The sequence below is a fragment of the Toxotes jaculatrix genome, chromosome 22 (genome assembly GCF_017976425.1).
Source record: "Toxotes jaculatrix isolate fToxJac2 chromosome 22, fToxJac2.pri, whole genome shotgun sequence".
In the NCBI taxonomy this organism is placed as follows: domain Eukaryota; kingdom Metazoa; phylum Chordata; class Actinopteri; family Toxotidae; genus Toxotes; species Toxotes jaculatrix.
The window spans coordinates 4853103-4878593 of record NC_054415.1 but is presented as its reverse complement, the minus strand read 5'-3'; the positions used below and the strand labels follow the sequence as shown (position 1 = coordinate 4878593).

The 25491-nt window shown below is 40.9% G+C and overlaps 3 protein-coding genes across 5 annotated transcripts; 2 read left to right on the top strand and 1 right to left on the bottom strand.

Moving 5' to 3' along the window:
• Window positions 1–8962: 8962 nt before the first annotated feature.
• On the top strand, window positions 8963–15621 carry LOC121176499 (fibroblast growth factor 6-like). Of its 2 annotated transcripts, XM_041030567.1 has the most exons (4): window positions 8963–9836; window positions 10359–10462; window positions 12047–12272; window positions 13829–15621. In XM_041030567.1, exons 1-3 carry the CDS (start codon window positions 9494–9496, stop codon window positions 12221–12223), a joined length of 624 nt encoding a protein of 207 aa, XP_040886501.1. In that variant the 5' UTR covers window positions 8963–9493; the 3' UTR covers window positions 12224–12272; window positions 13829–15621. The 2 variants fall into 2 exon arrangements, with proteins under 2 accessions (XP_040886501.1, XP_040886500.1); XM_041030566.1 differs by having other exon boundaries at window positions 12047–15621.
• Window positions 15622–16765: 1144 nt separating this feature from the next.
• Window positions 16766–19648, top strand: fgf23 (fibroblast growth factor 23). The gene is made up of 3 exons (XM_041030360.1): window positions 16766–17010; window positions 17103–17206; window positions 18051–19648. The coding sequence occupies exons 1-3, from the start codon at window positions 16776–16778 to the stop codon at window positions 18495–18497; spliced, it is 786 nt and encodes a 261-aa protein (XP_040886294.1). The 5' UTR covers window positions 16766–16775; the 3' UTR covers window positions 18498–19648.
• A 1862-nt stretch (window positions 19649–21510) lies between these two features.
• On the bottom strand, window positions 21511–25484 carry tigarb (TP53 induced glycolysis regulatory phosphatase b). Of its 2 annotated transcripts, none has more exons than XM_041030224.1 (6): window positions 25404–25484; window positions 25065–25102; window positions 24789–24910; window positions 23680–23757; window positions 23463–23573; window positions 21511–22839 (listed from the first exon to the last, which is right to left on the bottom strand). In XM_041030224.1, the coding sequence occupies exons 1-6, from the start codon at window positions 25433–25435 to the stop codon at window positions 22420–22422; spliced, it is 801 nt and encodes a 266-aa protein (XP_040886158.1). In that variant the 5' UTR covers window positions 25436–25484; the 3' UTR covers window positions 21511–22419. The 2 variants fall into 2 exon arrangements, with proteins under 2 accessions (XP_040886158.1, XP_040886159.1); XM_041030225.1 differs by having other exon boundaries at window positions 25336–25416.
• Window positions 25485–25491: the final 7 nt, after the last annotated feature.

Sequence of the window (25491 nt, the reverse complement as noted above, 5' to 3'; positions counted from 1 at the left end):
CACATGACTGACAAGGAAATGTTGGCCTGTTAGACTTAGTGGCATTTAGAGGAGACTACAGCAGTGGTTCTCAACCTTATTGGCTTGTGACGCCCAGAAAAAGGACAATATCTCTGGCTAAGCTGCATCCATTTTGATGCTTTTTTTTTTTTTTTTTAACTGTCCATTGTGAGTCTGACTTTGTTATACGAGTACAAAGCTAAATCAGTGAGGTACTCTCTCAGTCATCTGGTGACCCCCTCAGATTTATCTTGGGACCACTTTTATGTCCCGACCCCAGTTTGGGAACCACTGAGCTAGAGCAAAATAGCAACACATTTACTGCACAAAAGTAGTACAGGAGTAGCACAAAAGCCAAATGAAAAACCAAAAACATATAGGCTTTTACAAATACTTATGTGCTGAATCATCATGACAAGACGTTACTGCTTGTGTTTTTGGGCAGCGTTATTGGCAATATCAGGCCCTGGATCAGGAATCTGCAGGATGATTATATGTGTTGACAAGACGGCACAGATATAAACAGCATCAAAGGGCCAGCAATAATTCAGCACTGCCAGTTTTACACTGTGACACCATTCAAAATAGCATTTGTAAGGCAGCATTGTTTCCTGCACTCCAGCGTGGCACTTGAAGGGCACCCGGGGAGTAGTCTCATTAGGGTGAACTTTTAACAGGGAGGTCACAGGCAAAAGGACACAAGCACATGAGACCTCAGTGACTTATGTCTCGTCATGCCTGGGATGCACTGCACTCACTGCTGCCTCTTTTGTTGATAGATCAGCAGGCTCAGATTCTCTGTTGTGCATTTTCCATTAAGCACACTGCTCCCTTGTCCTGCGCAAAGTACACGGCCATTTTAATAACCAGTAAGTGTCCACATACTTTTGACAGCAGCAGGCTGTCACTGCTCTTATCCCAGCAATGCCAGCGGCTCTAGTTTCTTCACAAAGAGTCATACTGTTGAATGAGTATGTAATATTTTTTAGGCAGCAGAAAATACAACTTTTCACTATAAAAGTACTAAGAAGTGATCAGTCATTGACCCAAACACAACTGAAGAAACTCACTGAGATCTATTGCTCTGGCTCAGGGGTCCATTAGTCATCAGATAATGTCCTGAGGTCATTGTATTTTATGTTGATATTCCACTGAGACACACTACCTGCATTGCAGAGGATGACACAGTTTTCTTCACTATGTTTAGCTGAGCATGAGGACAGCATATTATGCATCTGATGAAGCTAATGTGCTTTTGTAAACACTCCGTTAATAAATATTTGTGCTTATATGTTGTGCAGAGAATTCCTACCCTAAAAATGTACTTCTCACAAGTTTTATTCAAAGTAAAGTCACATTGAGCCCAGTCAAACCACATGCCATGCCAGTGTCCCAGTGCTGCAATGCAGTGAGTTATTATATCTGTCAGGCATTAGATGTCTTAACATCTGTTTGACACCAGAGGGCGATGTCTACGTGTGAGAGCAAGGATGGGAGCTCCGTTGAGATGCAGCCGGAGCCCTCTTTTACATTAAAAATAAAATTCCCTGTTCAAACTGAGCTTTTTCTAGTAGTTTTGGTCATTATTATAGCATGTTCCAGTAACAATGCTGAGATCGATCCCCTGATAACAGCAATGCTATGCTGCAGCTAGACACTGTTTTACATTCCTTAGGGCTCTGACAGTGGAGGCATGACCAGACATTCTTTAAACTAATCATCAGTTTAATCCAGTTATCTAATCTGTGAATTTGAAGTCCCAAGAACTGTCAACCGTTCTCCTGTTGTGTGAGAACAATACAGTTACAGGATATGTATGTGCCGGACTCTGGATAATATGGTTGAATATTTTTCAGTTTTGTACTGCTGAGTTCACCAAATATTTTGAGGCCATGCTCGAGCTGCCAAACTTAATATAATTTTTACTAATAGATTAAATGTGAAATAAAACCTGTGAAATTTAATAAAGGAATAAAGTAATTGCCAATCAGATTCAGAAGGGATTGCTGCCCCCTGCTCCCCAGACCCATCCGTGCCCCAAATAATAATAATAAGAAATTCTGAAATTCTCTGAGATGCTAATATATGTTGTTTCCACAAAAAACAAGTTCAGGGACATGGCAGCACTCCAGCAATGAATCAAAAGGACGATCTAATGTCTTAATCATTTTGGTGAATATAGTTGCCATCTGAAATTTTGTGTAGTCATAGAGAGTGCAGTCTGGATCTTTTGATGACTTTCTTTAAAAAAGAAAACTGGTCTAGGTAAATTAAGAATTTCCACTGATTCTTCTAGATCGTTCTTGAATATCATTTGTTACTAGTTGCTCTCCAGGACAAGCAGCATGCCAAAACCTTTGATCAACTCCTTATGGGTTTAGATTTCATCCAGCAGGGGCCGCGACAAAAATAAATGATCTGATCTTTGTTGTGCTGGCAGAATGACAGCAGCTCCGTCCAGGATGACTCACTCTCTCAGCAGTGAGCCATTCCTGACGCTCTCCTCAACCCATCAGCCAAATTGCCTTGATCCTACGCTCATTGCCGCCTCTCGCCCACCCTGACGCTCAGTCACTGTGTAGCAAGGTGGTCACATCCTCAGGGACCGGCGGCGCACTTTACATCCCATAGGAGTGAGAACGTGTAAAGCAGTGAGCAAATGTGTTGAGAGAATTCCTCACATTCTCCTGCTCGGTCCTGGTGGCCTGGCTCGGTGTTGGGTTCCTGGGAGAGAGGGAAGAGGAGCCAGGGGGGAGTCGGCTGCCGAGTCAGCAGCTGACACCTCCTCTGATCTCTATCTCTTCCTACAGCCATAAACCAAACTGTCTGACTTTTCAGCATGGCAGCCACGTAAACAGAGCTTTCCTCGTGGCCTCAAGTAAGTCTGCCAGTTCTTGCCTCGAAGGAGCAGCTGGTTATGGTGAGGATGTGGCACTGACTTCACCTCAGCTCATGTCTTGTATTTGGAACAACAGAGGGAAAAAAACAGCAGGCAAATTTGCCAGTTTAAAATATTTCATGAGCACTTTCAGGAAGACGTTTCCTTTAGAGCTATGGGTCTAAGTTTAATGCTTTATCACACTGATAAATATCTCATCAGTTTTTGCTAAACTCGCACAAAGAAATATATTTGATATAATGGGTTTGTTAGCTGGTGTTATTACATTAATGGTCTTCATGGACCCTGGAGCACTGAGCCATAAATCCAGTCCTTGGTGTGTGGGTGACAGGTAAAACAGATAAATGCAATTAGCCACTCTGTAAAATTGAGGACTTGGCAGTACTGTGGGACCTTGCCAGTTTTTAGAACCTCATGCTAAGGGATTTGTGAATCAACTGTCCTGCTGAGCTCTTACTCTTCAGAGTAACACAGGCTGCCATGTAATGCTCTGATCACACATTGTTGAACCGACATTTATGTATCTTTGAGCTCTCTTGGGATGAGAACGTGATCACTGAGCTTAAAGGAAGATCAACATCATTCAGAGAGCAAAGTCACCTATGGCCACTTACAACTTCCAACGCAAAGCCCAAGCGTTTTTCCATTATGTATTGTCTTGCTATCATTGTGTGATTTGAATAATGAAAAGCAGGGCTTTCAGCTCTTCTTTGATGCTCCCTAAAGCAATTTATATAGTCAAATTACATTGTTTTTCTCTTTTGGTATCTCATCGGGTGGATCACAAAAAAAAAAAAAAAAAAAAAAATACATATAGGACTTTGTATTTGTTATTTGCATAGTCCTTGTTGATAAAGTTTGGCTTTGAACGTTCATTCTTAACCAGCAGTTGGCCGAACAATTTCACCACAAGGTCCATAAACAGTTGTTTTGGAGCTTTTGATCATATCGCAAATGATATGAAGTTTGCCCACCTGCTTCACCTGTCTCTAATGAAACAAAATGATACTTCAGTAGAGTCTGAAATCTCAATTTACAATAGTGTGTCTATTTTAAAGGGAATAGGGAACGAGTGACTATGGACACAGCCTATATATTCATGTAAATCATGAAATTACTCTTTTTATCACTGTATCAACTGCCTCAGATGTTAGGCTTTATGCCTTACTGAGTCATCCAAACAATCTGATGACAGGCGTGTTTTTATGTTTTCACATACCATATATATCTTCCTGACATGTACATAAAAAATGCTGTGTCATTGGTTGGGATTTGTAACCAGCCTAAAAGTCACCTCTGCCTTGCTTCTTTTCCCCTTAGTCACTCTACGCCCAATTTAGCAGCAGGCACATCTTTCTCTGCAAGGTGCACAAGCTGTACCCTTGAAAAGATATTTTTACTGGGAACACTCCCTTCTGACAGCCTGCACTTTGTCTTCCCAGCGCACCTCAAAGCTTGACAAAATAATAATGGTAAAAGCAGAGCACATTTCTTATACAGTTCAGCTATTGCGTATGTCTTACTAACAATGGATGTCAGTTAGTATCAGGTTCCCAGTGGAGCTGCTGCTTTTCCCTGTGTCACGAATATCCAAAGCAGCAGAGGAAAAGAGGATAACCCAGTGCAGTTTTTGACTGTTGAATTATACATTAGCTAGTTCAGCAAAAATCTGAACCCCCAGCTCCATTCAGGGTGATACCGTTACTATTTTACAAGCCCCTGCTCCACTGGGTTGAAATCCAATTGTTTTCAATCGATCACCACGTTACAGGCATTTGCTCAATAATGTAAAGTTTGTTACTTGAGAAAGGGATCTTACAACTGTGGCTTGGGGCGTGATATGAATGTGTTATGATATCCGTAAAATTTGGTGAATCATGGTTTAGCTTGAATCTGTGAACAGTGTCACAACAATGAATATATTTATCTCCGGCCATACAAAAGTGTTGCTGGCACAGAAGTGGATTTTTAACCACCTAACAGTATGGCTCTATAGGTGTCTGATTGCCATGAAATCTGGCACAAACGTTCATGGTCCCCAGAGGATAAAGCGCAATGCCTTTGTCAATCCCCTGACTTTTCCATGAGCATCGCCATGAGGTTTTGTGTAAAATGTCTCTGAAACATTGTCAAGACATTCTTATCAGCCTCAGCTCTACTTTGTGTTTAGTACTAATTAGCGAATGTTAGCATGTTAATATGCTGATGTCGGCACTGAGCTCAGAGCACCGCTGTGCTGATGTTCAGCCTCACAGAGCAGCTCACACTTAATGATGTTTTATTATATAAAACTATTTGTCAGTGCAAACAAAAAAATAATATAGATTTTATATGAAGCACTGTGCTCTTAAAACTATAATCCTGTCTCTTTATGTGAAGGCCTGTGCAGCCTCGGTGTGTTGTCTTTACAGTCACAGTTGGAGCGAGTATTATTGCCCATCTATGCCAGTGATTCTGATGTCATGCCAGAGAAATCCCCCCTCCATCTCCGGGTCCCCCCAGCTGTTGTTTCAATATCGTCTTTTAAACCCCACGTTAATAAAACAGTAATTGGAAGAGCTTTGCATCCTTCTGTATCCAGTTACTTACACTTTCGTAATTTGCACAAAAGCTGTTTGTATGGCTATTCCCTCTGGTGCATTTTCTGATTGATATGTGCGTGTGTGTGTGTGTGTGTGTGGGTGTGTGTGTGTGTGCACTAAATAGATCCTATAATTGCAACAAAGACAGCTGACCTGACAATAGTAAACTGCAGACATTTTTTTCTAGCTTGAGTCTCCAGTTTCTGTGTCGTCTACTTTAGCTTTAACATATTCAGTCGAGTCTATAGGCAAAATCAATTTGCTGTGTTACGTGGGCAAGTTTCCATCTCTTGTTGTGGCAGTTGCAGGAGGTTATTCAGTTTATGTAGTCTGACTCTCTCTCTTGCTCCTGTCTGGAGCTGAAATGATCAATTCATTAGTCAATCAAAAGAAAATTAAGCTGCAACTTTTTTGATAATGAAGTACAGATCTTACACATTAAGTTCAGGTTACTCATCATGAATAGCACTACTCAGCCTGGCAAAACAGTTGTAAAATATCTTCTGTGGCTTTAGAGGGAGTTTTAGAAAGTTTTTTTTTTAAACAAAATAACCCCTTATGGGAACTATAGGAGTTTTGAAGCTTGACTCCTACTAGGGATTGTAAATTAGCTCAGCTGCTTCAGTCTTGACCATTTTTTGTTTTAATCTGTCTTTTGTGAGTTTCCTAATTATAGAAGTGCAACACTAAGTCACTTCAATCACCTTTTTTATGGCAAAAATGCCATAGATATGATAGTTTCAGCTTCTGAAATGTGAGAATTTGCTTTTCCTTGTCTTAAATTATTGTACATTCAGTAGGCAAATCACATGAGTATCCACATTAGCTAGAGAATGTTGAGTAATTAAGGATCACGTTGTGTACTTCTGTCAAAAGCACATTTTGTGCCTGACTTCTTCACTGCAGAGAGGTGTTATTACCAAAGAGCAGCCTCAGCGTCATGCCAGTATTAGCTGAATTAATCTGTAGACCTCAGTGGCGTCTCATTAACAGTGCCCACTCTCAATTGATTTTAGTTTCTCACTGTCAATAACCCAGTAGTTTTGTCTATTCAGGCTATTGGTTGCCTTGGTTTGCATAGCCATGTGCTTACACAGCAAAATGAAGAGGCTGTCTCATTAATTTGCTGTTCAGTCTGGTCCAGTCTGTCTGCACCAGTGGGACTAAAAGAACCAGAATTTCTCCCTCATTTCATTCCTTCAGTGATATATTTAACTATAGATGGTTCTACAAAGGTCTGGAAACAGATAAAACTTGGAATAGCACTAATGCTAGAAGCTAAATGTGACGTTTGATTTGTTATACATTTACTCTGGATGCTGCAGTTTGCCTTTCATAGGTTTCCCCGGAGCTATTTCTATAGTGTGCAAATTATGATCAGCATGAGTGGGCAATAACTCAGTGTTATCATTTAACGATCTTTCATTAGAATTGTGATTGTTAAGCAAATTAAGCAAAAAAGCCTTTTAAGGGTACAGTGGGCTAATGCAGGTTGTGGTGGGGCTAATTTTTAACTATTTAATATACTAATGGGTAGCTAATTTATAGCGACATCATATTTTATAATCTAATGTTATGTTTTGTAAGTAAAATCTTTATCGGCAAAGGTACTGATTTCAACCATAGCGTCTAACCCTACTGATTGCTAAAAAGTGAAGTAGATATCATACAGTGCATCTGTAAATACATTAGAATATGTGTTTGCCACCTAAAATGCATTTAGAATAACTAGTCAACTAGTTATCTTTTGCAATACTGAAATGGATCTCTGCGTTACAGGATATATATATGAAATGTTTTGTTTGTTTGTTGTTTTCCACTATGGGGGTTGTCTTGCCACTGCTGTTTATCAGCAACAAGGCCTCTCTAGTTGCTAAGGTGGCCCTGAGGCTCCCTGGCAGCCGAGAGCACCTTGGGGCCCCAGAGCCCGGTGCTCTGTGACGCGCTGGGAATTCCCCCGAGCCTGAGTCTCTTACCAGCACCCTGCGGGATAGGATGCAAACAGGGATGTAAAGGGGCGTGAACCCAGTGCACTCACTCAGTTATTTTTATTTGCTCAACATTTCATCCACATTTTAGACTGACACAAAATATTTGTAAAGGAAATAGGTGACATGAAAGCTAATTATAAAAGCTAAATGGGGGATTTAAAGTGAAGAGTTGCTGGGAAATATATTGCATAGAATAAGTTTTTGAGGGGAAATATAATTTTAAAGCTAATTAAAGCACAACACCATTTTTCAAGGGTAAAATGCAGATTTTTGCCTTGTTTTGATCATCAACTGCAGATCTTTTTCCTCACTTCCTTTACCACTTCATTACTGGACCTGGAATACCCAAAACAATGCCATGTATTTGATTCATGCAGGTTATATTTTTCTGTTAGTTGCCGGGTGTGTTACTTACAATAATAACGCGCAATCTGACCAGGCAAAATATTTGGTTGTGTAAACTTCCTGAGCAAACAGCTAAGGAAGTGTCAGACAGGATTGCCATTTGCTCTCCTGTGACTGGCTGTGACTGTTTTTACACCTTCCTTCTAAATAAGGCAGCAGGCTGCCAGGACATATGACCACCGTCCCGATTTGGGTTTTGGACACAGTATCCATCCATCCATCCCATGATTGCTCAACGCCAATGAAAGTCAAACACACACACACATACACACACACATACCCTCCCCTCCTGCAGGTCTCCCATGTGAGAAAGAGTTGTCAGGTCAGCCACAATTAGCCAGAGGAAGACCAAAAAAATAGGTTACTTTACCTTCAAAATAAAAGCAGAAAATATCACAACCTTTTGATTCTATTTGTTCTTATTCTAATCATAGATCCAAAATGGATTCGGGTTGAGATTTGGTGACTTTGAAGTCGAATATTGTTTGTTTTTTATTCTCTGGATGTTTTTTTTAATCCTCTCTTGCCAAACTTTAATGTAAAATATAGACATTTATTTCTTACTTTATATTATTCCTCCATTACTCCACTGCTTCTTTATGTCTTGTCTAATTTAAATGGATTTCACGGGCACATCAATCACTGTGCTTAGTTTTATGACCTTATTATGCTAGTTAAATGAATTCATATTGTTCCACTTTTTTCTTTTGTTTTCTTTTTTCTTTTTCTTTTCTTTTCTTTTCTTTTCTTTTTTTTTTTTTGATGCACAAAATAAAGTGTCTAAATAAGGCATTAGTAAGCTTCCACAACAGCTTTACTGCTCCTGGTATGAATTGTACTCTGAAACTCCAATGGACGTTTTCCCTCATTTGGCAGTCTGATGATAAGCTTTGGCTGATATTTTAGTCCAAATTCTCCCATGGGTGTTCCCTTGAGTTTTGCTAATTGAGGAGGCTGTAACATGATTCATGCCATTTCATGACCACTTTTGCCTTGAATGGAAATATTTATTCCGTTTTTTTTTTCTTTTTCCCTAAATTAGCAGTTCGTTTAGTTTAGTTTGGAGGTTCTGGGAGATGAGGCGATGCAGGAACTCAATTGAAAAGTTGCAACGCAGGTTTTATTTTGAAATAAATCACAGGAAACGCTTCTACTTATTCTGTCTGACTTGTTTTACGCTGATGTGAAGGTGCAGCACCCCCCATCATTCCTATCAGAACTGCTGCTGCTGCTGCTGGGGTCCTCTAACTCTCCTCCTCCCATCTCCTGCTTTTGATGGGGGGGGTGCAGCGGTGAAGTCACAGTGATGTCATTTTAAGATGTGAGAGTCGGGGGCAAGGTGAGCTGGTTTTGCGGTGAGTGGTGTCCCCTCCACGGCCAGCGTTGCCTGTACAGAGGCGCGGAGCGGCGAAAGATGATCATAACCACCGGCACCAATTCAAGCTCCGACGCGCTCTGTCCCTCTCCTCCTGCTCAGATCTCGGGCTATGGGGCCTTGATCTGCCTTGATCCCAAAATAAGCCTTTACCACCACCATCATGCCAAAGGACAGCAAATAAGAAGAGTTGCATTTTTAGGGCAGGTAACTTTGACCACGTGCCCCAAAGGTAAACTGGATGGCCATTGCGCAAAGGTGCCTCTACAGTATGTCCAGCGGGGCCAGGACGCACTGGACGCTGCCAGCAGTTATTGTACTGTGGACTTCTCTCTGGGGGATCGTTTCATCTTATCCGATTCCGAGCAGGACTAATGCGACTTTATTGGAAAAGAAGTGGGAGACCCTCTTCTCCCGCTCCTATCTGGGTATAAACGGGGGGAAATCGGAGCTGAACTGGGAAAGTGACTATTTGCAGGGCATCAAAAGAGTGCGGCGACTGTACTGCAACGTGGGCATTGGGTTTCACCTGCAGGTGCTCCCGGATGGCAGGATAAGCGGTGCACACAATGAGAACCAATACAGTGAGTTGCATCCGGGAAAGAACGGGACCCAGAAAAAGAGTGTAACCCTATGCGCAGGCTGTGTAAAAGTTAGAGCGGCTCGCTTGTCTTGCATGATATTTAATAAGAGGTGTCGGCATGGTTGAAAGTTTCCGAAAGCAAAAACTGTGTACTGAGCCTCGCATCCGTGCAGTGCGAAATATCCTTCCAAGCCAAAAACATGACATGAATGCTTGGACCCAGTTTAGACGCTAACTTATTTTTACCCTGCGTCCCGCTGCAGAGGGACACACACACACACACTCACACACGCACACACACAGATCCCACTCAGCACCCTGTAAACTACACTCACACGGCATCATAATGTTTAAAATGCAAATAGGCGATGATTCCAAAAGACCTAATTGAGCAGAGAGAGCATCATCCAGTCGCAGTGCACCTGCAAGGTTACACCCATCACTGCTGCATAGGCCAGTCACTCGACTTTGTCCCACGGTCGCAGCGTGACTCTTTGCTTTCCTAACCTTATGTTTCGTTTAGGTCTAATAGAGATCTCCACCGTGGACCGAGGAGTGATCAGCTTGTTCGGAGTGCGGAGTGAGCTGTTTGTCGCAATGAACAGCAGAGGAAGGTTATACGGAACGGTACGTTTGTGCGCAACTCCGGAGTCTCTCTCTCTCTCTCTCTCTCTCTCTCTCTCTCTCTCTCTCTCTCTCTCACACACACACACACACACACACACACACACACACACACACACATCCTGCTCAGTGTAAAATGAGTTCATGTAGCTGCTGCATCCACGGGTTTATGAGCGCTGTTGTGTTATTAATAAGCTCTGATGATAGGGGGTTTCACAGTGGGGTCCAAGAAGTCCCAATTAGAGAATGCATCAATGCCAAAATCATCTTCTCTATGTCAATACCTCACTGTAAAAATACTCCATTACAAGTAAAAGTCCTGCACTCTTTAAGTTTACTATTTAAGTAAAAGTGCAGAAATGTCATTTAAAAAAATGTAATTTAAGTAACAAAGGTAAAGGTAGTCATTGTGCAGAGGAATGGCCCCTGTTAGTGTATATTATTTGACCATGGCAACTGTTCTGCTGGTCCAGAGGGAGCAAAATGTACCTAATTTATTTTTATATATATATATATATATGGGTAGTTTGATCTTTAGCCATGTAGCATATTTTATGGACTTTTATGAAAATCTAAATCAACAAAATAACAACAGAAATATAAAGTAGCATAAAATGGAAATACTCAAAGTACCTCAAAATTGTACTTTCCACCACTGGAATCTGTATATGTACATATTTAGTTTATTCCTCACCATGTAAATCAAAGCAGATAAAGTGTAGATAAAACACTGATCTACTATCACTGCTACATGTGGGCAGCAGACAAACAATAAAGGGCCACATCTTCATTAAACTATATAAAAAAAGGTTGTTTACAGTATGACTTAATGTTTAATGTACTCAGAAAGAATATATTTTGAAAACGTTTTACAGCATCAGAGAAACAAACTGAAAATGTAAAAAGTAAAATCTGATTTCCATGAAACTTTAAATCTTCAGCTTAGTGTATGTGTTTAATACTGCATATAGTAAAATAAAGTGTATATATACTGTGTATACACTATACACACAATGTACAGTGTATACAGCACTTGATATAGTAGTAAATGGTTAATATCAACTATAATGTTGATTTCTAATGAGCCTGTAGGATGATTTTATATTGTTCCATCAAACAGAGATCCAAATTGAAGCTCTTGGTGAGGAAAATGAAGCAAAAAAGGAATTCCTCCTGACATCTTTAGTTAATTCACTGATTCAAGTTACTGATTCAAGCATGATCAACTAATAAATTATGTATTATTATAGAATAAGCTCCCCAGAAGTATATAATTAGAATTAGCCCCACTGCAATATTAAAGTAATGCTCACACTATTTTAATTTATTCTGGGATTTTTTTATGAGTTCGGCAGTAAACGCAGTGAGGCTGGTATCTGCATTTGAGGAGGACATTTCTTTTGCAACAACATGCCACCTCCTCCAGTTTCCCTCAAAGCTTTCTAAGCAGGCTGTTTGCCAACGTAAAGGTCACACAGAGACCATGCATATGTTGTGATGTTCGTCCTGTGTCTGTCAGGAGATTTATTGACCACTTGTCATTTCCTCTTTAATTTATTTACTTATTTTTGGCTTTTTTTTTTTTAGAGAGTCTTCGGGGATGAGTGCAAGTTCAAGGAGACTTTGCTGCCCAACAACTACAACGCCTATGAGTCTTTTGTTTACAAGGGGTTCTACATCGCCCTCAGCAAGCATGGCCGCGCAAAGCGAGGCAACAAGGCCACCACCGCCATGACTGTCACACATTTCCTCCCGCGTCTATGAGAGAAGCTGGCAATAACTCAGTAATTTGCACATGTGGATGTTCTTCCAGGTAATACAGAAATGAATAGTCATGATGTACACACCAATGGACTGCGTAAGAAAACACAAATATTTATTCTGTTTATATATATGTATATTTGGATAGCTATCTTTGTATATGTATGCCATACTGTGCTGCTTATTGTTTTTATGGATGGGGAGAGTTGAAGCCTTTGCCTGTCTCACTTTAACTTGGTGCTTGCTGTAACTGAACTATGTGTCACTTCCTTTTTTGAGATGGAGGATGAGCTATATCCTGTGCTTTTAAAGAGTGAAATGAATACTTTTTATTACCTCAAAGAACCACTTTACTAGATTAAGGGATGCATGGACTTCTGCTCAAATATCTGCTAAATTTATCATTTCTTTCAAACCTTTGAGCGCTTGATGGCTCCCTGCTCGATCACTGATGTCTGGCAGTGGGGGAAAACTTAAATGCACTACCTTTGCTGCACGATTTAAAGGTGCCTTGGTGTTCCCACTTGTGGCCCCCTTAAACTTGCATGTAAGAGACACCCCTCTGGAGTCAGAAATAGGGCTGACACTCCAGAGAGGGCCTCAGGAGGGGGGAGGTTGACTATCTCTGGTTTATTTTCTTTTCTGTAATTAGATCGATTAAGTAATATACAATCTGTGGTTGAGACCAGAGAGCGGTCAGCCATAGAAACTGGCTCGAGGCCATAAGTTTGACTGTGTGGCATCGCCAGCAAATAAACAGGGTGGAATACTTATCTATCCGAGCATGGAGAAATGTTTTGTTTGGACCTGGCTTGCATCTGCACAAGAATTGACTGAGCGGATAGAGCGCACAGTAGAAGTGTACCTGCACATTGTCTTGGACGGAGCTCTTACAGTAAAGTGGATTGTTGATATTGAATCGCAAAGCTTTAGCTGCTTTTGAAATTGATGTCTTCTGTCCATGAAACCAATGAAAAACGATGTAAATAGTTGCAAATGTAAAAGAAGAATTCAGGAGCTTTTTACGCTGCTTAATCGCAGTTGCCTGAACGAGGCAAAAAAGAGTTCAGGTTGCACAGTGAACCATCGATGATGGTGCCTAAATGTTTCAGTAGGAATCGTTCCCCAGAAGTTGTGTTTCTTTTATCTTTGCGTGTTTGGCGGAGTATGTGCGTGCCCTGGGCCATTTTCCCTGTTTGTCTGTGTGCTCTGCAGCAGCACTGCAGTGGCAGCGAGGTGTTGGGAGCTGGAGGCAGATAGTTTTAATGCAATTACGGATGAGTCAGTCACTAAAGGGCTGAAGGACAGCGCAGCCGGTGGACTGAATGCACCCTGTAAGATTTTTTTTTAGCTAAATGTCATCCTGTCTGTTGATTTTTAGCTTGATTTTAAACATTTAAAGAGTAAAACATCAACACAGAAGCTCAGAAAGTTAGTAAACTGCAGCTTCTTTTTCATATATAGTAATGTAGAAGGTATGCATAGTAGCAGTTTGTTAGATATTACCTTGCTTTGCAGATTTACTGTTAGTATGTGGACGAGTATCAAAATATTTTTCTTGCCTCACGTAATTTCTGAGAATCTTATAGCGTGCATCTTCCCCTGTAGTTTCTGCAGCTGTTTACTCGGAAAAAAAATACTGAAGCTTGCTCCACCATCAGCCTCCATCCGTTCTTGTGTTTAGAGAGGAAGCAGGACTATTTAAATCCAGGAAAGACGTATGTGAGGGAGCCGGCCCGCTGTCTTTGTTGTTCGTCAAACCCCTGACAGGAATGTGGATCTGCCAGGATGACAGGCAGCCTCCCACATACCTGAGCACCCCCACCACCATCTACCACGCACCTCTGCTTGTCCCATACACCCCCTTCACCTCACCCCTCACCCGTTGCAGGCAGGGACCTTGGGATTCCAGCTGTAACCCAGGAGCTTCCTCCTCTCCTTTCAGCCTTTTTTAGTTCAAGGTCAGAGTCACAGACCAGCCTTGGCCCCAGCCCCAGTGGCCGGGGTGGTCGGCTATATGGGTCGTACTGTTTCCATGAAATAGGAACTTGAAGTGCAGAAACCAAACTTTATTTTATGCTTAAACACAACATAACTCTGTGAACTGACAGCTCCAGAGCTGGTCTCCAACTGCCTGGTAGAAAAACTTAGCTCTAATAGTTCCTTATAGTTCCCTGATTCATGATCTACAATATTTCAGAAACAATCCTACTTCCCTCTCTGAAGTTAGAGCCCCGCCTCTTTAAAATGCAGCTCTACAACACGCTGCCGCCTCCCCTTTCCAAGTACTTGTGCTGGGATATTTCTGGGGAGGGGACATCTGCAGAGTTAATGCAGTGTGTGAGGAGCAGGCGGAGAGCAAAGTCACGCACAGCCTCGCCTCTCCTGCTACACTTCAGTCCCTGCAGGACTGCTCCCCAGCCATCCTCAGGACATGCCCTCTTCCACTGGGTTAGGGTTGCTGCTGCTGGGCACTGCCCCGACCCCAAACACCTCGAGCCACATACTGACACCATATCACCTGCTTCTCAACGGTTGTCTATGACGCACAGATCGATTCATTACAGTATTCTTCCCACACATAAATCTCTCGCTCTTTTTATTCTGCTGACATTTTTTTCTTTTTCGCTGAGGCTACTGTGACGAAAAGCAAATTTCACTCAAAGTTTCAAAAAACTAAAAAAGACTTGTTGCTGTTGTAGATGAGGCTGCATGCAGTACCACTGATGTACATTTCTTGTTGGGAGTAAATGTTCAGCATTTTCAGCTGAGGAAGGTGTGGAAAGTAAACTGTGCACGCACAGCAATGAGCGCTTCTTGCCCACTTCACAGTAAAGATGTCTGACGTCTCTAGTAGCACCTTATTAACGACATCTTGATTATAATCTAGCGTAAAGAAGTGAGTTTTCTCACAGTTTTCTTTCAAAAATAGAGCTGGATGCCTAAAAGAGTGAAAGTTTGCATCTAAAACAAAAAGCTCACCTTTCAGCTTTGACCAAAAAATGTTATCCAGATTGATCTGTTGTTTTTTTTTTCCTTTCCACAACTTATCATAGATCAAATTTAAATTAATTCAAGGTGAGGAATATCTTTTTTTAAATGATGTTTTATGTACTATTAGCATGCCTGGGCCCCAAGCTTGAATAGGGGTGTGTGCTTCATGTGTTTTCTTTTTTTTAAACTCCTGCTCCGAAAGGGAGTGAGCCTCCACTCTATTCCTCTCATCTCTGTTCTCATATACCTCACCTTCTGCCTTAGTTTTGGTTTGCTGATGACTGTAAATTAAGAAGAAACAAACTCCGGTTATTTGTTTCTGAAAACAGACAATGCTAAGTAAGGATATTAAAGTTTTTTCCTTTTATTTTTGTACGTATGTGCTGTGCACAGCAGTCTACTGTATTCCTGAGATACCAATAAAAGTTTGTTTTTTTAACTGGTTGCTGGTAAAGTGTAATTCTCTCTATAGTATCAGGTGAACAAGCGAATAAGTACTCAGATCCTTTACTAAGGAAAAAAATACCATTACAACAATATAAAAATACTCCTTTACAAGTAAATATCCCAAGTATCAGCAACAAAATGCTGAAGTATCAAAGGGTACAAGTACAACTGGCTCTTGTGAGTCATAAATTACTATAACGGACATTATTAGGTTTATGTTGAATATTTTTGCATGTATGTAAATGCAAATGTGAAAATATTTAATTGCACTGGATGTTCCTGAACACAGCTAGAGGTGGGGTGAAACTTTTAAATCAAAATACATTTCCGTTTTAAGATAAGCTGCTGAAATGCCAACCTCCAGGAGCATTCTTTATAAAATTCACATTTTAATATGTCCTACGCTCAAACTCCAGCATCCAAGAGCACAACTTCACGAGTCTGACGCACAGTAACTTTCCAGGAAGTCAGTGAAAACTACGCTGAATGGGCGAGTGGCTCCCTCTACTGGGGAAAGAGCGGAACTGTTGAGTTCGGCAGGTGCGCAAAGGCAGCAAACTGAACAAACTTCAAACTGTGACTACATGTCCAGTTCACTGCAGTTAAACAAAAGTGTCATATATTTAATATGATGCAAATTCCTTAATCAGGAATTCTGAGGTTTGCACAAACTGGGAACGTCAGTTTAGCTCATACACAACTAAAATGACATTTGATTCCTGATTTTATTAACAGAAACTTTGATATCTTCATATTTGTATTGCCCAATACACAACGTTTCCCGTCCAAACAAAAACCTGAACTGGTGGACTTTGGACCATTAGGAAATAGCCTCGTGTCTAAGGTGGATGAGTCAAGACGTGTCACCAAAAATAAGACTCCTGTTGTCTGACCAAGAGCATCGGGATAAACAGACAGAGGTGGAAGTGGCCCTTCCGCTGTAGCAAACCCGCACATCTGCTTTGGGGGCGAGTTTCTTTTTTTTTACGCAAGGGATGTGAGCAGGAGTGGCACCCGGGGGGCTTTAAATAGGAACTGTCTCCAAAGTTTGAGACAACAGAGCATCTGAGAACCTCCAGCAGCTCGCAGTGGAAGGAACCAGTTTTGCTCCAGGATGGACTTCAACAGGAAAATTGGGATGAGGGACACTGTGCTTGCTCTCTTACTCGCTGTCCTCCAGGGATTTCCTGTCGGGGAAACGGCCCCGAATCCATCCCCGCTGGTTGGATCCAACTGGGGGAACCCGAGGAGATACATTCACCTGCAGACATCCACAGACCTCAACAACTTCTACTTGGAGATCAAATTAGATGGCACTGTGCGCAGAACTACAGCCAGGAGTTCATATAGTAAGAGGTTTTACGGTTGTTTTTTTCTGTTTACTTATTACAATGTGCTGATATGAAATTCTGCTTTAACACCCGCTTTCTCTCCTCTACAGGTGTGATTTTACTGAAAGCTGAAACAAGGGAGCGCATCGCCATCCTCGGCGTCAAAAGCAGCCGTTACCTGTGTATGGATTTGGAAGGCAACCCGTTCAGCTCTGTAAGGCAATGCTTTCTTTCAGCTCGATTAATTGTTACTATTAATTCTATCGATCACCTTAACTTTTTGTTGGTTCCTCTAACTTTTCACTCACTCACGCATCGTTTTTTACGCACAAACGTACTGCAGCTGTGGGATGTCTTAGCATCAGTTTATTTGATTATTATTTAATTATTCAGTTCGACTGATTGTTACGATTAACTTAATGGGTCCCCTAAAGTTTTTGGCATATTTGGCACCGTTGCAATGTTTGAATTTTTAACACCGCTTTCTACGCACAAAAGTCTAAAAATGCATTTATCTTTATATGGGTTTCTGTTTTACTGATTTCATTCACGTCAAGCAAACAAACTGCCAATACAGTGACGCATTTATTTTACTTTTCCAAATCAGCTATAGTAGTAGTTACTTTTTGTCAAAACAAGCGACAATGTACCTAAAGAAGACAGAAGAAGAGAAATCATCGATCTAGGGAATGAAAACCGATTTGCACTAAATATAAGGAAAATATCAACAAATATCAACATAAAAAAACATGCATATTTTTGCGTGTTTTAAATTAGATTTACTTCTTAAAGTCTAACAAGTGGGAAATTACGATTACGGCCCGATTTAGTCATCGTAGTATCTCAAAGAGAATAAAACGCCTTGTATTAGAAGTCAAACCTATTTAGTTAAGTCGGGTATATTTAATGCAGAAGCCTATTTGGAGATAATTCTAATCACATTTTGACGCAAATTAAAGTTTGCTAGAACCGACAAAACGGATGTTTAACGCGTTGTATTTTGAGAAAAAATAATATTTTTCCGAACTGCAGTTTAATTTTCTCCCTCTCTCTTTCAGCCCATCTGCCTCAAAGACGACTGCCTCTTCAACCACAAGCTTCTGGAGAACAACCGGGACGTGTACTACTCCAGCCGGACCGGTATCGTCTTCAACCTGGAGGGCTCCCGGCAGGTGTTCTCGGCGGGTCAGAACCTGCCGCAGACCTCCCTCTTCCTGCCCAAGAAGAACACGGTGCCGCTGGAGCGCCTCCTGCTGCACAGGGAGAAGAGGAACCAGGTGGTGGATCCCTCCGACCCGCACAACGTCTACCTGGGTCAGACAGAGGAGGGCTCGGACTCACGGGCCGTGCCGGAGGACGACGCCGACCTGGAGGTGGAGGTTGAGGCGGGGGACGACGGGCGTAACTTGTCCCGGGAGACACCGCTGGCTCCGTCCACCCACGACCCATGGAACGTGCACTCGTCCAACCCAGGCAGCCCCCGGAGCTCCGGGACCATGGGGTGACTTTACTTGCGACCGTCATGGGTGTTGCAAGGTGTGGGCGCTCTTTTTACTTTACTATAAGTGAGTCCAAGTTTAACCTTGTAGTTTATGATCGTATGAGACAAAAAACGTAAAACAGACTACATTTTGAAAAAGCTGAGAGGAGAGCATTCGGGTTGTTCCTTCCTTTTCACACTGTCTTAATTACAATGTATTTTCTGCCATCAGTCATTCAGAAAAGCAGTGTGTTCATACACTGAATGTACAAAATATTAGACTTGACTTGCAGCCCCTTTTGCACAATTCATATTGTCTGGAAGCTCAAATCCACACGCAACTCTTCTGTTTCTGTTAATTTAACAATCTCCAGCTCTGAGATCATAGATTCATTTAGTTAAAGCACTAAGGGATGTGTGTTTTACCCGGATTTTACTCATCACTCATGAATATTTTGTACATTCCCAAACAGGTTTGGTGATAAAGTTAGGATATGTGGAAACAGGGACTTCACCACATCAAAAACATTTAGTTAGATATCTGATTACTTTTCCCTCTAACAAATTACTGAAAAAGGAAATCTTAGCTGTCTAAATGCCAAGATAAATGATCCGAATCCATTTCCCATCCCCATCCATTATAATTAGTGGGCATGCTTTTGCACAGAGGTATAGTTTCAGTGAGGAATAACAGTATAATTTGAATTATTCATGAATGTTATTTTGGTTTTCCCTGAAGTGCTACACGACGCATGAGGACACTTTTGCTTATTCAGAATTTCTGAGGACAAAGGCAAAAACTCAGAGAAACAAGCAAAGCCCCAGACATGACTAATCCCAACACTGAGAACAAATCAGCATGCCTACATTGTCTTCGCATTAAGGTTTTTACAGCTGGTCTGAGAAACCCACATTTCAAAAGTGACATTGATGTTCTCTCAAGACAGAAGCCTGACTTAGTCTACCTCTGGAGGACTGAAGGCCCTGTCCACTGACATGAAACCAGGCAGGCATTATTTAAAACAAAAATATATGCATGAGTATACTTAACAGGCGCATTTAGTAGAGTTAAGATTAAGTTTTACCTATATTTTAGAGTCCTAAGTTTACTGAGTTGGATATAGAAGATTTGAAGGTAGTTTATTTTTAGATTTTGAACCTAAAACAGTCATTCTAAAAGCTACATATCACTGCAAACACTTACAGTATCTATCTATTGTATGTATTGTATCTATTGTTTCTGTATTTTTTTTTTTTTGCCACCAATAATATATCCTATAATTAATGACTTGAAGGAATATAACTACAGGGTAAACAACCTTTACAGAGCAGTGACCTTGATATTGAATCTGAACTCCTGCTATGTGATTTTACAGGTGCTGGGCACCACCAGCAGACACAAAAATTAGTCCCAACGAGTATTTATTTATTTAAAAAACATTCCTTTAGTGTTATTTATGGTATTTATTCGGATGCTTTACAATGCTTTTAAATGTACATAGAAGAAAATGTGGTTTGTCTTTGAATGTATGAGTAGGAGTTGTGGACGGAGTGTCGCTTGAATTTGGGACAAAATAAACTCATAAAGGAAAAGTGGTCGGTGTTGTGTGTTACTTTGTGCAAACCTAGGCCTGTGCACTTGTGGATTTTTAAACCTTGGTGCTTTAACACTGTGCGCTGTGTCATTTGGTAAAGACAACATGTACTATGCAAAAGGAAGTCATGAATGTGTAAGCAGGTTTAACACTGACCCAGTTACTGTGGTGTTCCGCTCATTAGCAGCATATCCTGCACTATATCCTGCACTTCCACACCTCCTCCACTTAATTAGCAAACAGGTACATGAGCTACAGCTGAGTCATGTCAGCTAAAAATACACTTCAGTGCCCTTTTTACTTTCCCTAACTGTTAAACTGGTCATTGATGTCCATTAACCTTCGACCTGGTAACAGAATAGTTCGACATTTCCATTGCTGCGGCTGAGATTTCAGAACTTACACTGCTCCCAGCCCAGAAATAGTCCAGTCACAGAATATAGCACAACACGGGCAAAAAAAATTACTGGTACCAGCTTCTTCGCTGTGAAAACTTGCTATTTATTTTATCCACGGGATGTTTATGATGGACATTTTTCCACTGTTTTCTGTCCTTTATAGAAAAATAGTCGGTTGCAGCCTTACAGTACTTCTGTGATGGAATAATTCCACCTGAAGTTTTCTGTGTGAATGCCTGACACAGAAACGGAAGCCGTTTTAATAAAGCAAACTTTACCACAAAATAAACTAAAACATTTAAGGTCTTAAAACTAGATTTTGACACAATCCCTCCATAGCAAAGTTACAAGATAGAGGATGCAGGAGCCGTTATAGCTGAATTCAGTGGTGCAAATTTTGAATGAATGAACTATTAATCAGATGTTAAAGATCCAACTGATGAGGAGTAAACCTGAGACTTTTGGGTCTCATGACAGTTGCTTGCTTTGCCAAAAAAACAAAACTAACTGCTTTAAGAAGAAAATGACAATCTGAGATGCTTTACTACCAGCAAAATACTGAATTGCTGCTCTGTAAGTGTGACTGCATGCACAGTTCAGTGGTGGCAGTTGTACAGAGCCCAAAGGTGCTCAAATGTTTCCCAGTCACTCAGGATGAGAAAACCGATCCCTATGAGTCTTTAAAGACATCCAATATTTGTCTCATTACACCCTGAGAGCCTTTCAGATCAGGGACGCCGAGTGTGGATTGTGTGTGTTGCCTTTACCTGACTACTGGAAGAGTTCACATCCTTTACTTCATTAAAAGTAATACCAAATTTAAATAATACTCCATTACAAGTAAACGCCCTGCTTTCAAAACCCAACTTATTATAAGTACAAAAGTTGCATGAGCAAAAGGTGTAATTTAAGGTATCAGAAGTAAAAGTGCTCATTATGCAGCAAACGCCCCCCTTTAACAGCTACATTGCTATATATTATATTATTGGAATATTTTTACTGATGTATTAAAATATAAGCAGAGTTTTAATGTCGTTTTAATGCATCTATGCAGTTAATAATGGAAAAAAACAAACACAAAAAGTCTTCCTGAAAGTATAAATACCATGAGTGACAGTGATCTAGAAGTGATTCTTCCTCCCTCCTTCCTTCTGTTATGTATTAAAATAGTAAAAGTAGCTTTGTCTTCAATGGGAGATCAATTTTATTTTTGAAGTATTGACATAAATAGATCACATTGTGTTTGAAGTATTGAGGCCATTATGGGCAGCATGGCTCAGGCATTCAATAGAGATTAAAAAAATACTCTAAAAAAAGAAAAAAAGAGCCTAAAACACCTATGAATATTCAGCACTGGGCAGCAAATACGTCAGCGGATTTCAGAAATGTTTCACAGCATTTTGAGTCTACGTGCAAACCTTCTGTCACTTCTACATATACATTTAACTTTTTTTTTTGTCAAACAAAAACTCAACAAAGATTCAGTGTTGTCATCTTATATTGCACAAGTAAAACGAGCAGCTCCACAACTGCAACACAGGAGACGCATCAACTTTAAAATGCCACGCCCACTGACAAGTGTTCAATAATGCATTAAATAGTCTGGCTTTGGTATAACATGATAAAGAGACGCAAGAAAGTGAATACTAGTAAATACGTAGTAGTATGAGACACAAGTTCTTACTGGCCCACAGTGGGAAGAATGATGAAATGGTCTAATGATACAGTACTGCACAATTATTTGGACAACTGATCCACAGTAAAACACAATGGATGACTGAGAAAACTTCATTTACCCTGTGCATTGTTGTATTCAGTTACCTGTGGTAACTTTGAGGTCTTTGCCTCTTATTCCCTTTTGTGTTCATGATTGTTTCAGTGTACGTCAGATATACTGTGTATCTGTACAGACACCACACACATGAAACTTCTACCTCATTTCTCTCGCCCAACACTATTCAGCAGCTGTGAGGTGGTCCTTTCTGTTGGTGAAAACACAACGAGCAGTGGAGAGGACCGGGCCGGACTCGGACCGACTCAGAGTGAGGATAAAGCGGCTGATGCCGGTGTTTGGACAGGGTGACAACAGCTGGGACATCTTCACCCCTGGAGGCAGAGAGCATTTTAAGTCCTCTACAAGGTGCCTGATGACCACACGGATGTAGGCGCCATGGCTCACGACCAGAACGTGGGCGGACAGTCCCTGCAGACCGTCGTCAGCCAAACCATCAGAAGCGAAGGCAGAAGCTGCCATCCCGTTTGCAGCGTCACCGGCTGCTGATGTTCCCGCACAGGCATCTGGCCGTGACGAGCCGTGTTCATCCAACAATTGCTTGAAAAGCACTTTGAGGAATTTTTTGAATCGAAGCTTCACCTGGAAGCAAGGTGACATTATCCAGAGCTAAGAGATCTGAAAGATTGCCCAACTCCAGCAGGTTTGAGACCCCGCATTGACTATCACCAAATGGCTGGGAGTCAAAAACTGAACAGAGTCTGTTTTCTGTCAGCTCAGGTTTTTCTTTATATTGTTTTGTCCTTGTACAGACTGTGTATAAGGATTTTAGAGTTGAAATGGTTAATTAATTAAAAAGTGCTTAAAATTTTCCATTGAGGATTTGCTGCTTTTCATTATTCTCTATCCTTGTTAACTGAATATCTTTGGGTTTTGAACTGTTTGTCAAACGAAACAGGACATTTGAAAATTTGCTTCTTTTAGGTGTTCAGAATATTCTCCTACATCTAAAACTGATATACACTGTTGAGAACCTTCACACAAGTTTTTCACATTTTGAAGATAAATAATTGCCATTAAACATTGAGTCTTGCAGCTGATATGTGTCCAGAGTTTTAAAATGCCATCTCCCAAAATGAACACTACATGGCGCTGTTGTACAAGCAATACTCCTTTGACCTTGAAGTTCCAAGTGTCTGTTTTCAACTTTCAAACAGTGACTAAATCAGTATCCAAATGATGAATCCTGACTAAATCTGACTCACCTGATCTAACGTCTCTCCTCCTGGTGGTGTGTAGTCACGACACGACTGGCCGGCAGCGTTTGCCATGTTCTTCAGATCCTCTTTGGGTCGCCCCTCAGCAACTCCAAAACCCTGCATGAGCAACAGAACCACAGCTTAGAGCTCAGGAAAGAAAGTGATATAGCGCTACATGTAAAGCTGTGATATTTGGAAGTGGTATAAAGCCCAAAGATCCTACCCTCTCTCTGAGTAACGGCTCCAAAACCATCTTCATGCCAGAACAGTGAGTGTTGTTCCTCAGAATTATTTCAGCTGTCTGATGGAGGAAACATAATTCGGAAATTACTGACTCATTACATTTGTAAGTGCCACAGAATCTGTCGTGGACAAACTACAAAAATAATGAATACGCTGTCAGAATCAATGAGTCAAAGCCCACAGAGACATGAAAGTTCACACAGCTATTTAATATCTGGAAGTCATACATATGCATCCTGTTTTTCTCTCGTCTTTCACGATCAGGAGAAAACAACTGTGACATTTTACTGGTTTGACTGAAGTATTTGTTCCTGATGGGAAACTTCCAACCAAGGAAGAATCAAGCAATACAAATTTACCGCTTATTTGTAGACAAATGTGGAGATTTGAAACTTCAACTGTGACACTGGGGTGTGGTGAGAACCTCCAAAATAAAATGTTGTGGTTCCATTTAAAGCAAAAGCAAGCGTCATTCTGCAAATTATTATTAGACAAATTATCACAAAAGAGTTATTTAAGATTTTGATTATTGATTAAAAGGGAAAAATGTGTGAGGTCTGGCTGGAGGACATTTTCCAGGTCTGGAATCACTTTATTAAAAGGTCACTGATGAAAGGCTGTTGCGCAATGGTCATAATGAAATAAAGACTTTATTCTTGGGAAATTTCCTCAGCCCACATGAGAAGCTTCACCAACAACATATGAAATGCTACAAGTCATGGTCTCACGCTATTAAAGATCTCTGGACTTTCATCATGCAAGCAAATTTTAACGTAACTCTGATAAATTACTTTATCAAGCATTATTAAAAAAGAATTTGCACTAACATGGGCCGTGACTTACTGCGACTCCTAATAGCAACCTTATGTTTATCCAAATTTGAAGCAGTTTTATTTAATTTTTTTTTTTCTTATACTCTGACCATGCAACTCTTAAACTGAAGTAAAATCTCATAACTAGGGACAGAAGGTTCAAAAGAATAAGGCTGGCTTTATTTTATATTTTACTTACAGTCAACAAAAAAAAATTGTGTTAGTCTCAGTAACCCAATTACACTGTTCAAATTAAAAATGCATGAGTATGTCTTACCTGTACGGCCCTTTGTAAGTTACTGGCAAACACATTGTTGAATCTTATGTCTTTGAGGTATCGTCCCACTGCTTCACCCTGATGCACACCTGTCTCTGATAGGGGAGTGTCCACGCCTTGACCTAAAAACACAAAGTACCTTGTTTTCAGTCGGTGCATTGATGATAAAGTGTCTGTACAGTTGACTTTAGTCAGTATACTTCAATGGTATAATAAGGCCCACATTTTTAGCCAAGGTTATGCGGCAGAATTCACGCTTGACTTTATTTAACGTACCTTGCAGCAGCTTGTCCTTGTTGTACTGTGTTTCCCCACTGTGTGAAAACAAAGCAATGGCACTGAATTAGCTTAAACATATGAATCTATTTTACCGGCGATAACAACGCAGTCAAATGCACGGCTGAACTACGAAGGCTGACACACGCTGTTCACGCCTGAACTTATTCAGGACTTTGTTTCTAAACGTCTAGCTTCACATTCAGCCGCCATGCTGCTCTACCGACTGACAGAGGACACATACTGCTGATGCAGAACAGACAAACATTACCAGTTCATTCATGCTCAGGTGGTCTGAAGATGTAAAAAGGGAAATTAAGCCGGTAAATAATCACTTACTGTCGCACGAGCGTTAAACTAAATGTAAACATCTTCAGCAGCCGGTCGCGAGGAACTTCCCGGTTTGTTCATCTGCAACTGTGTGACG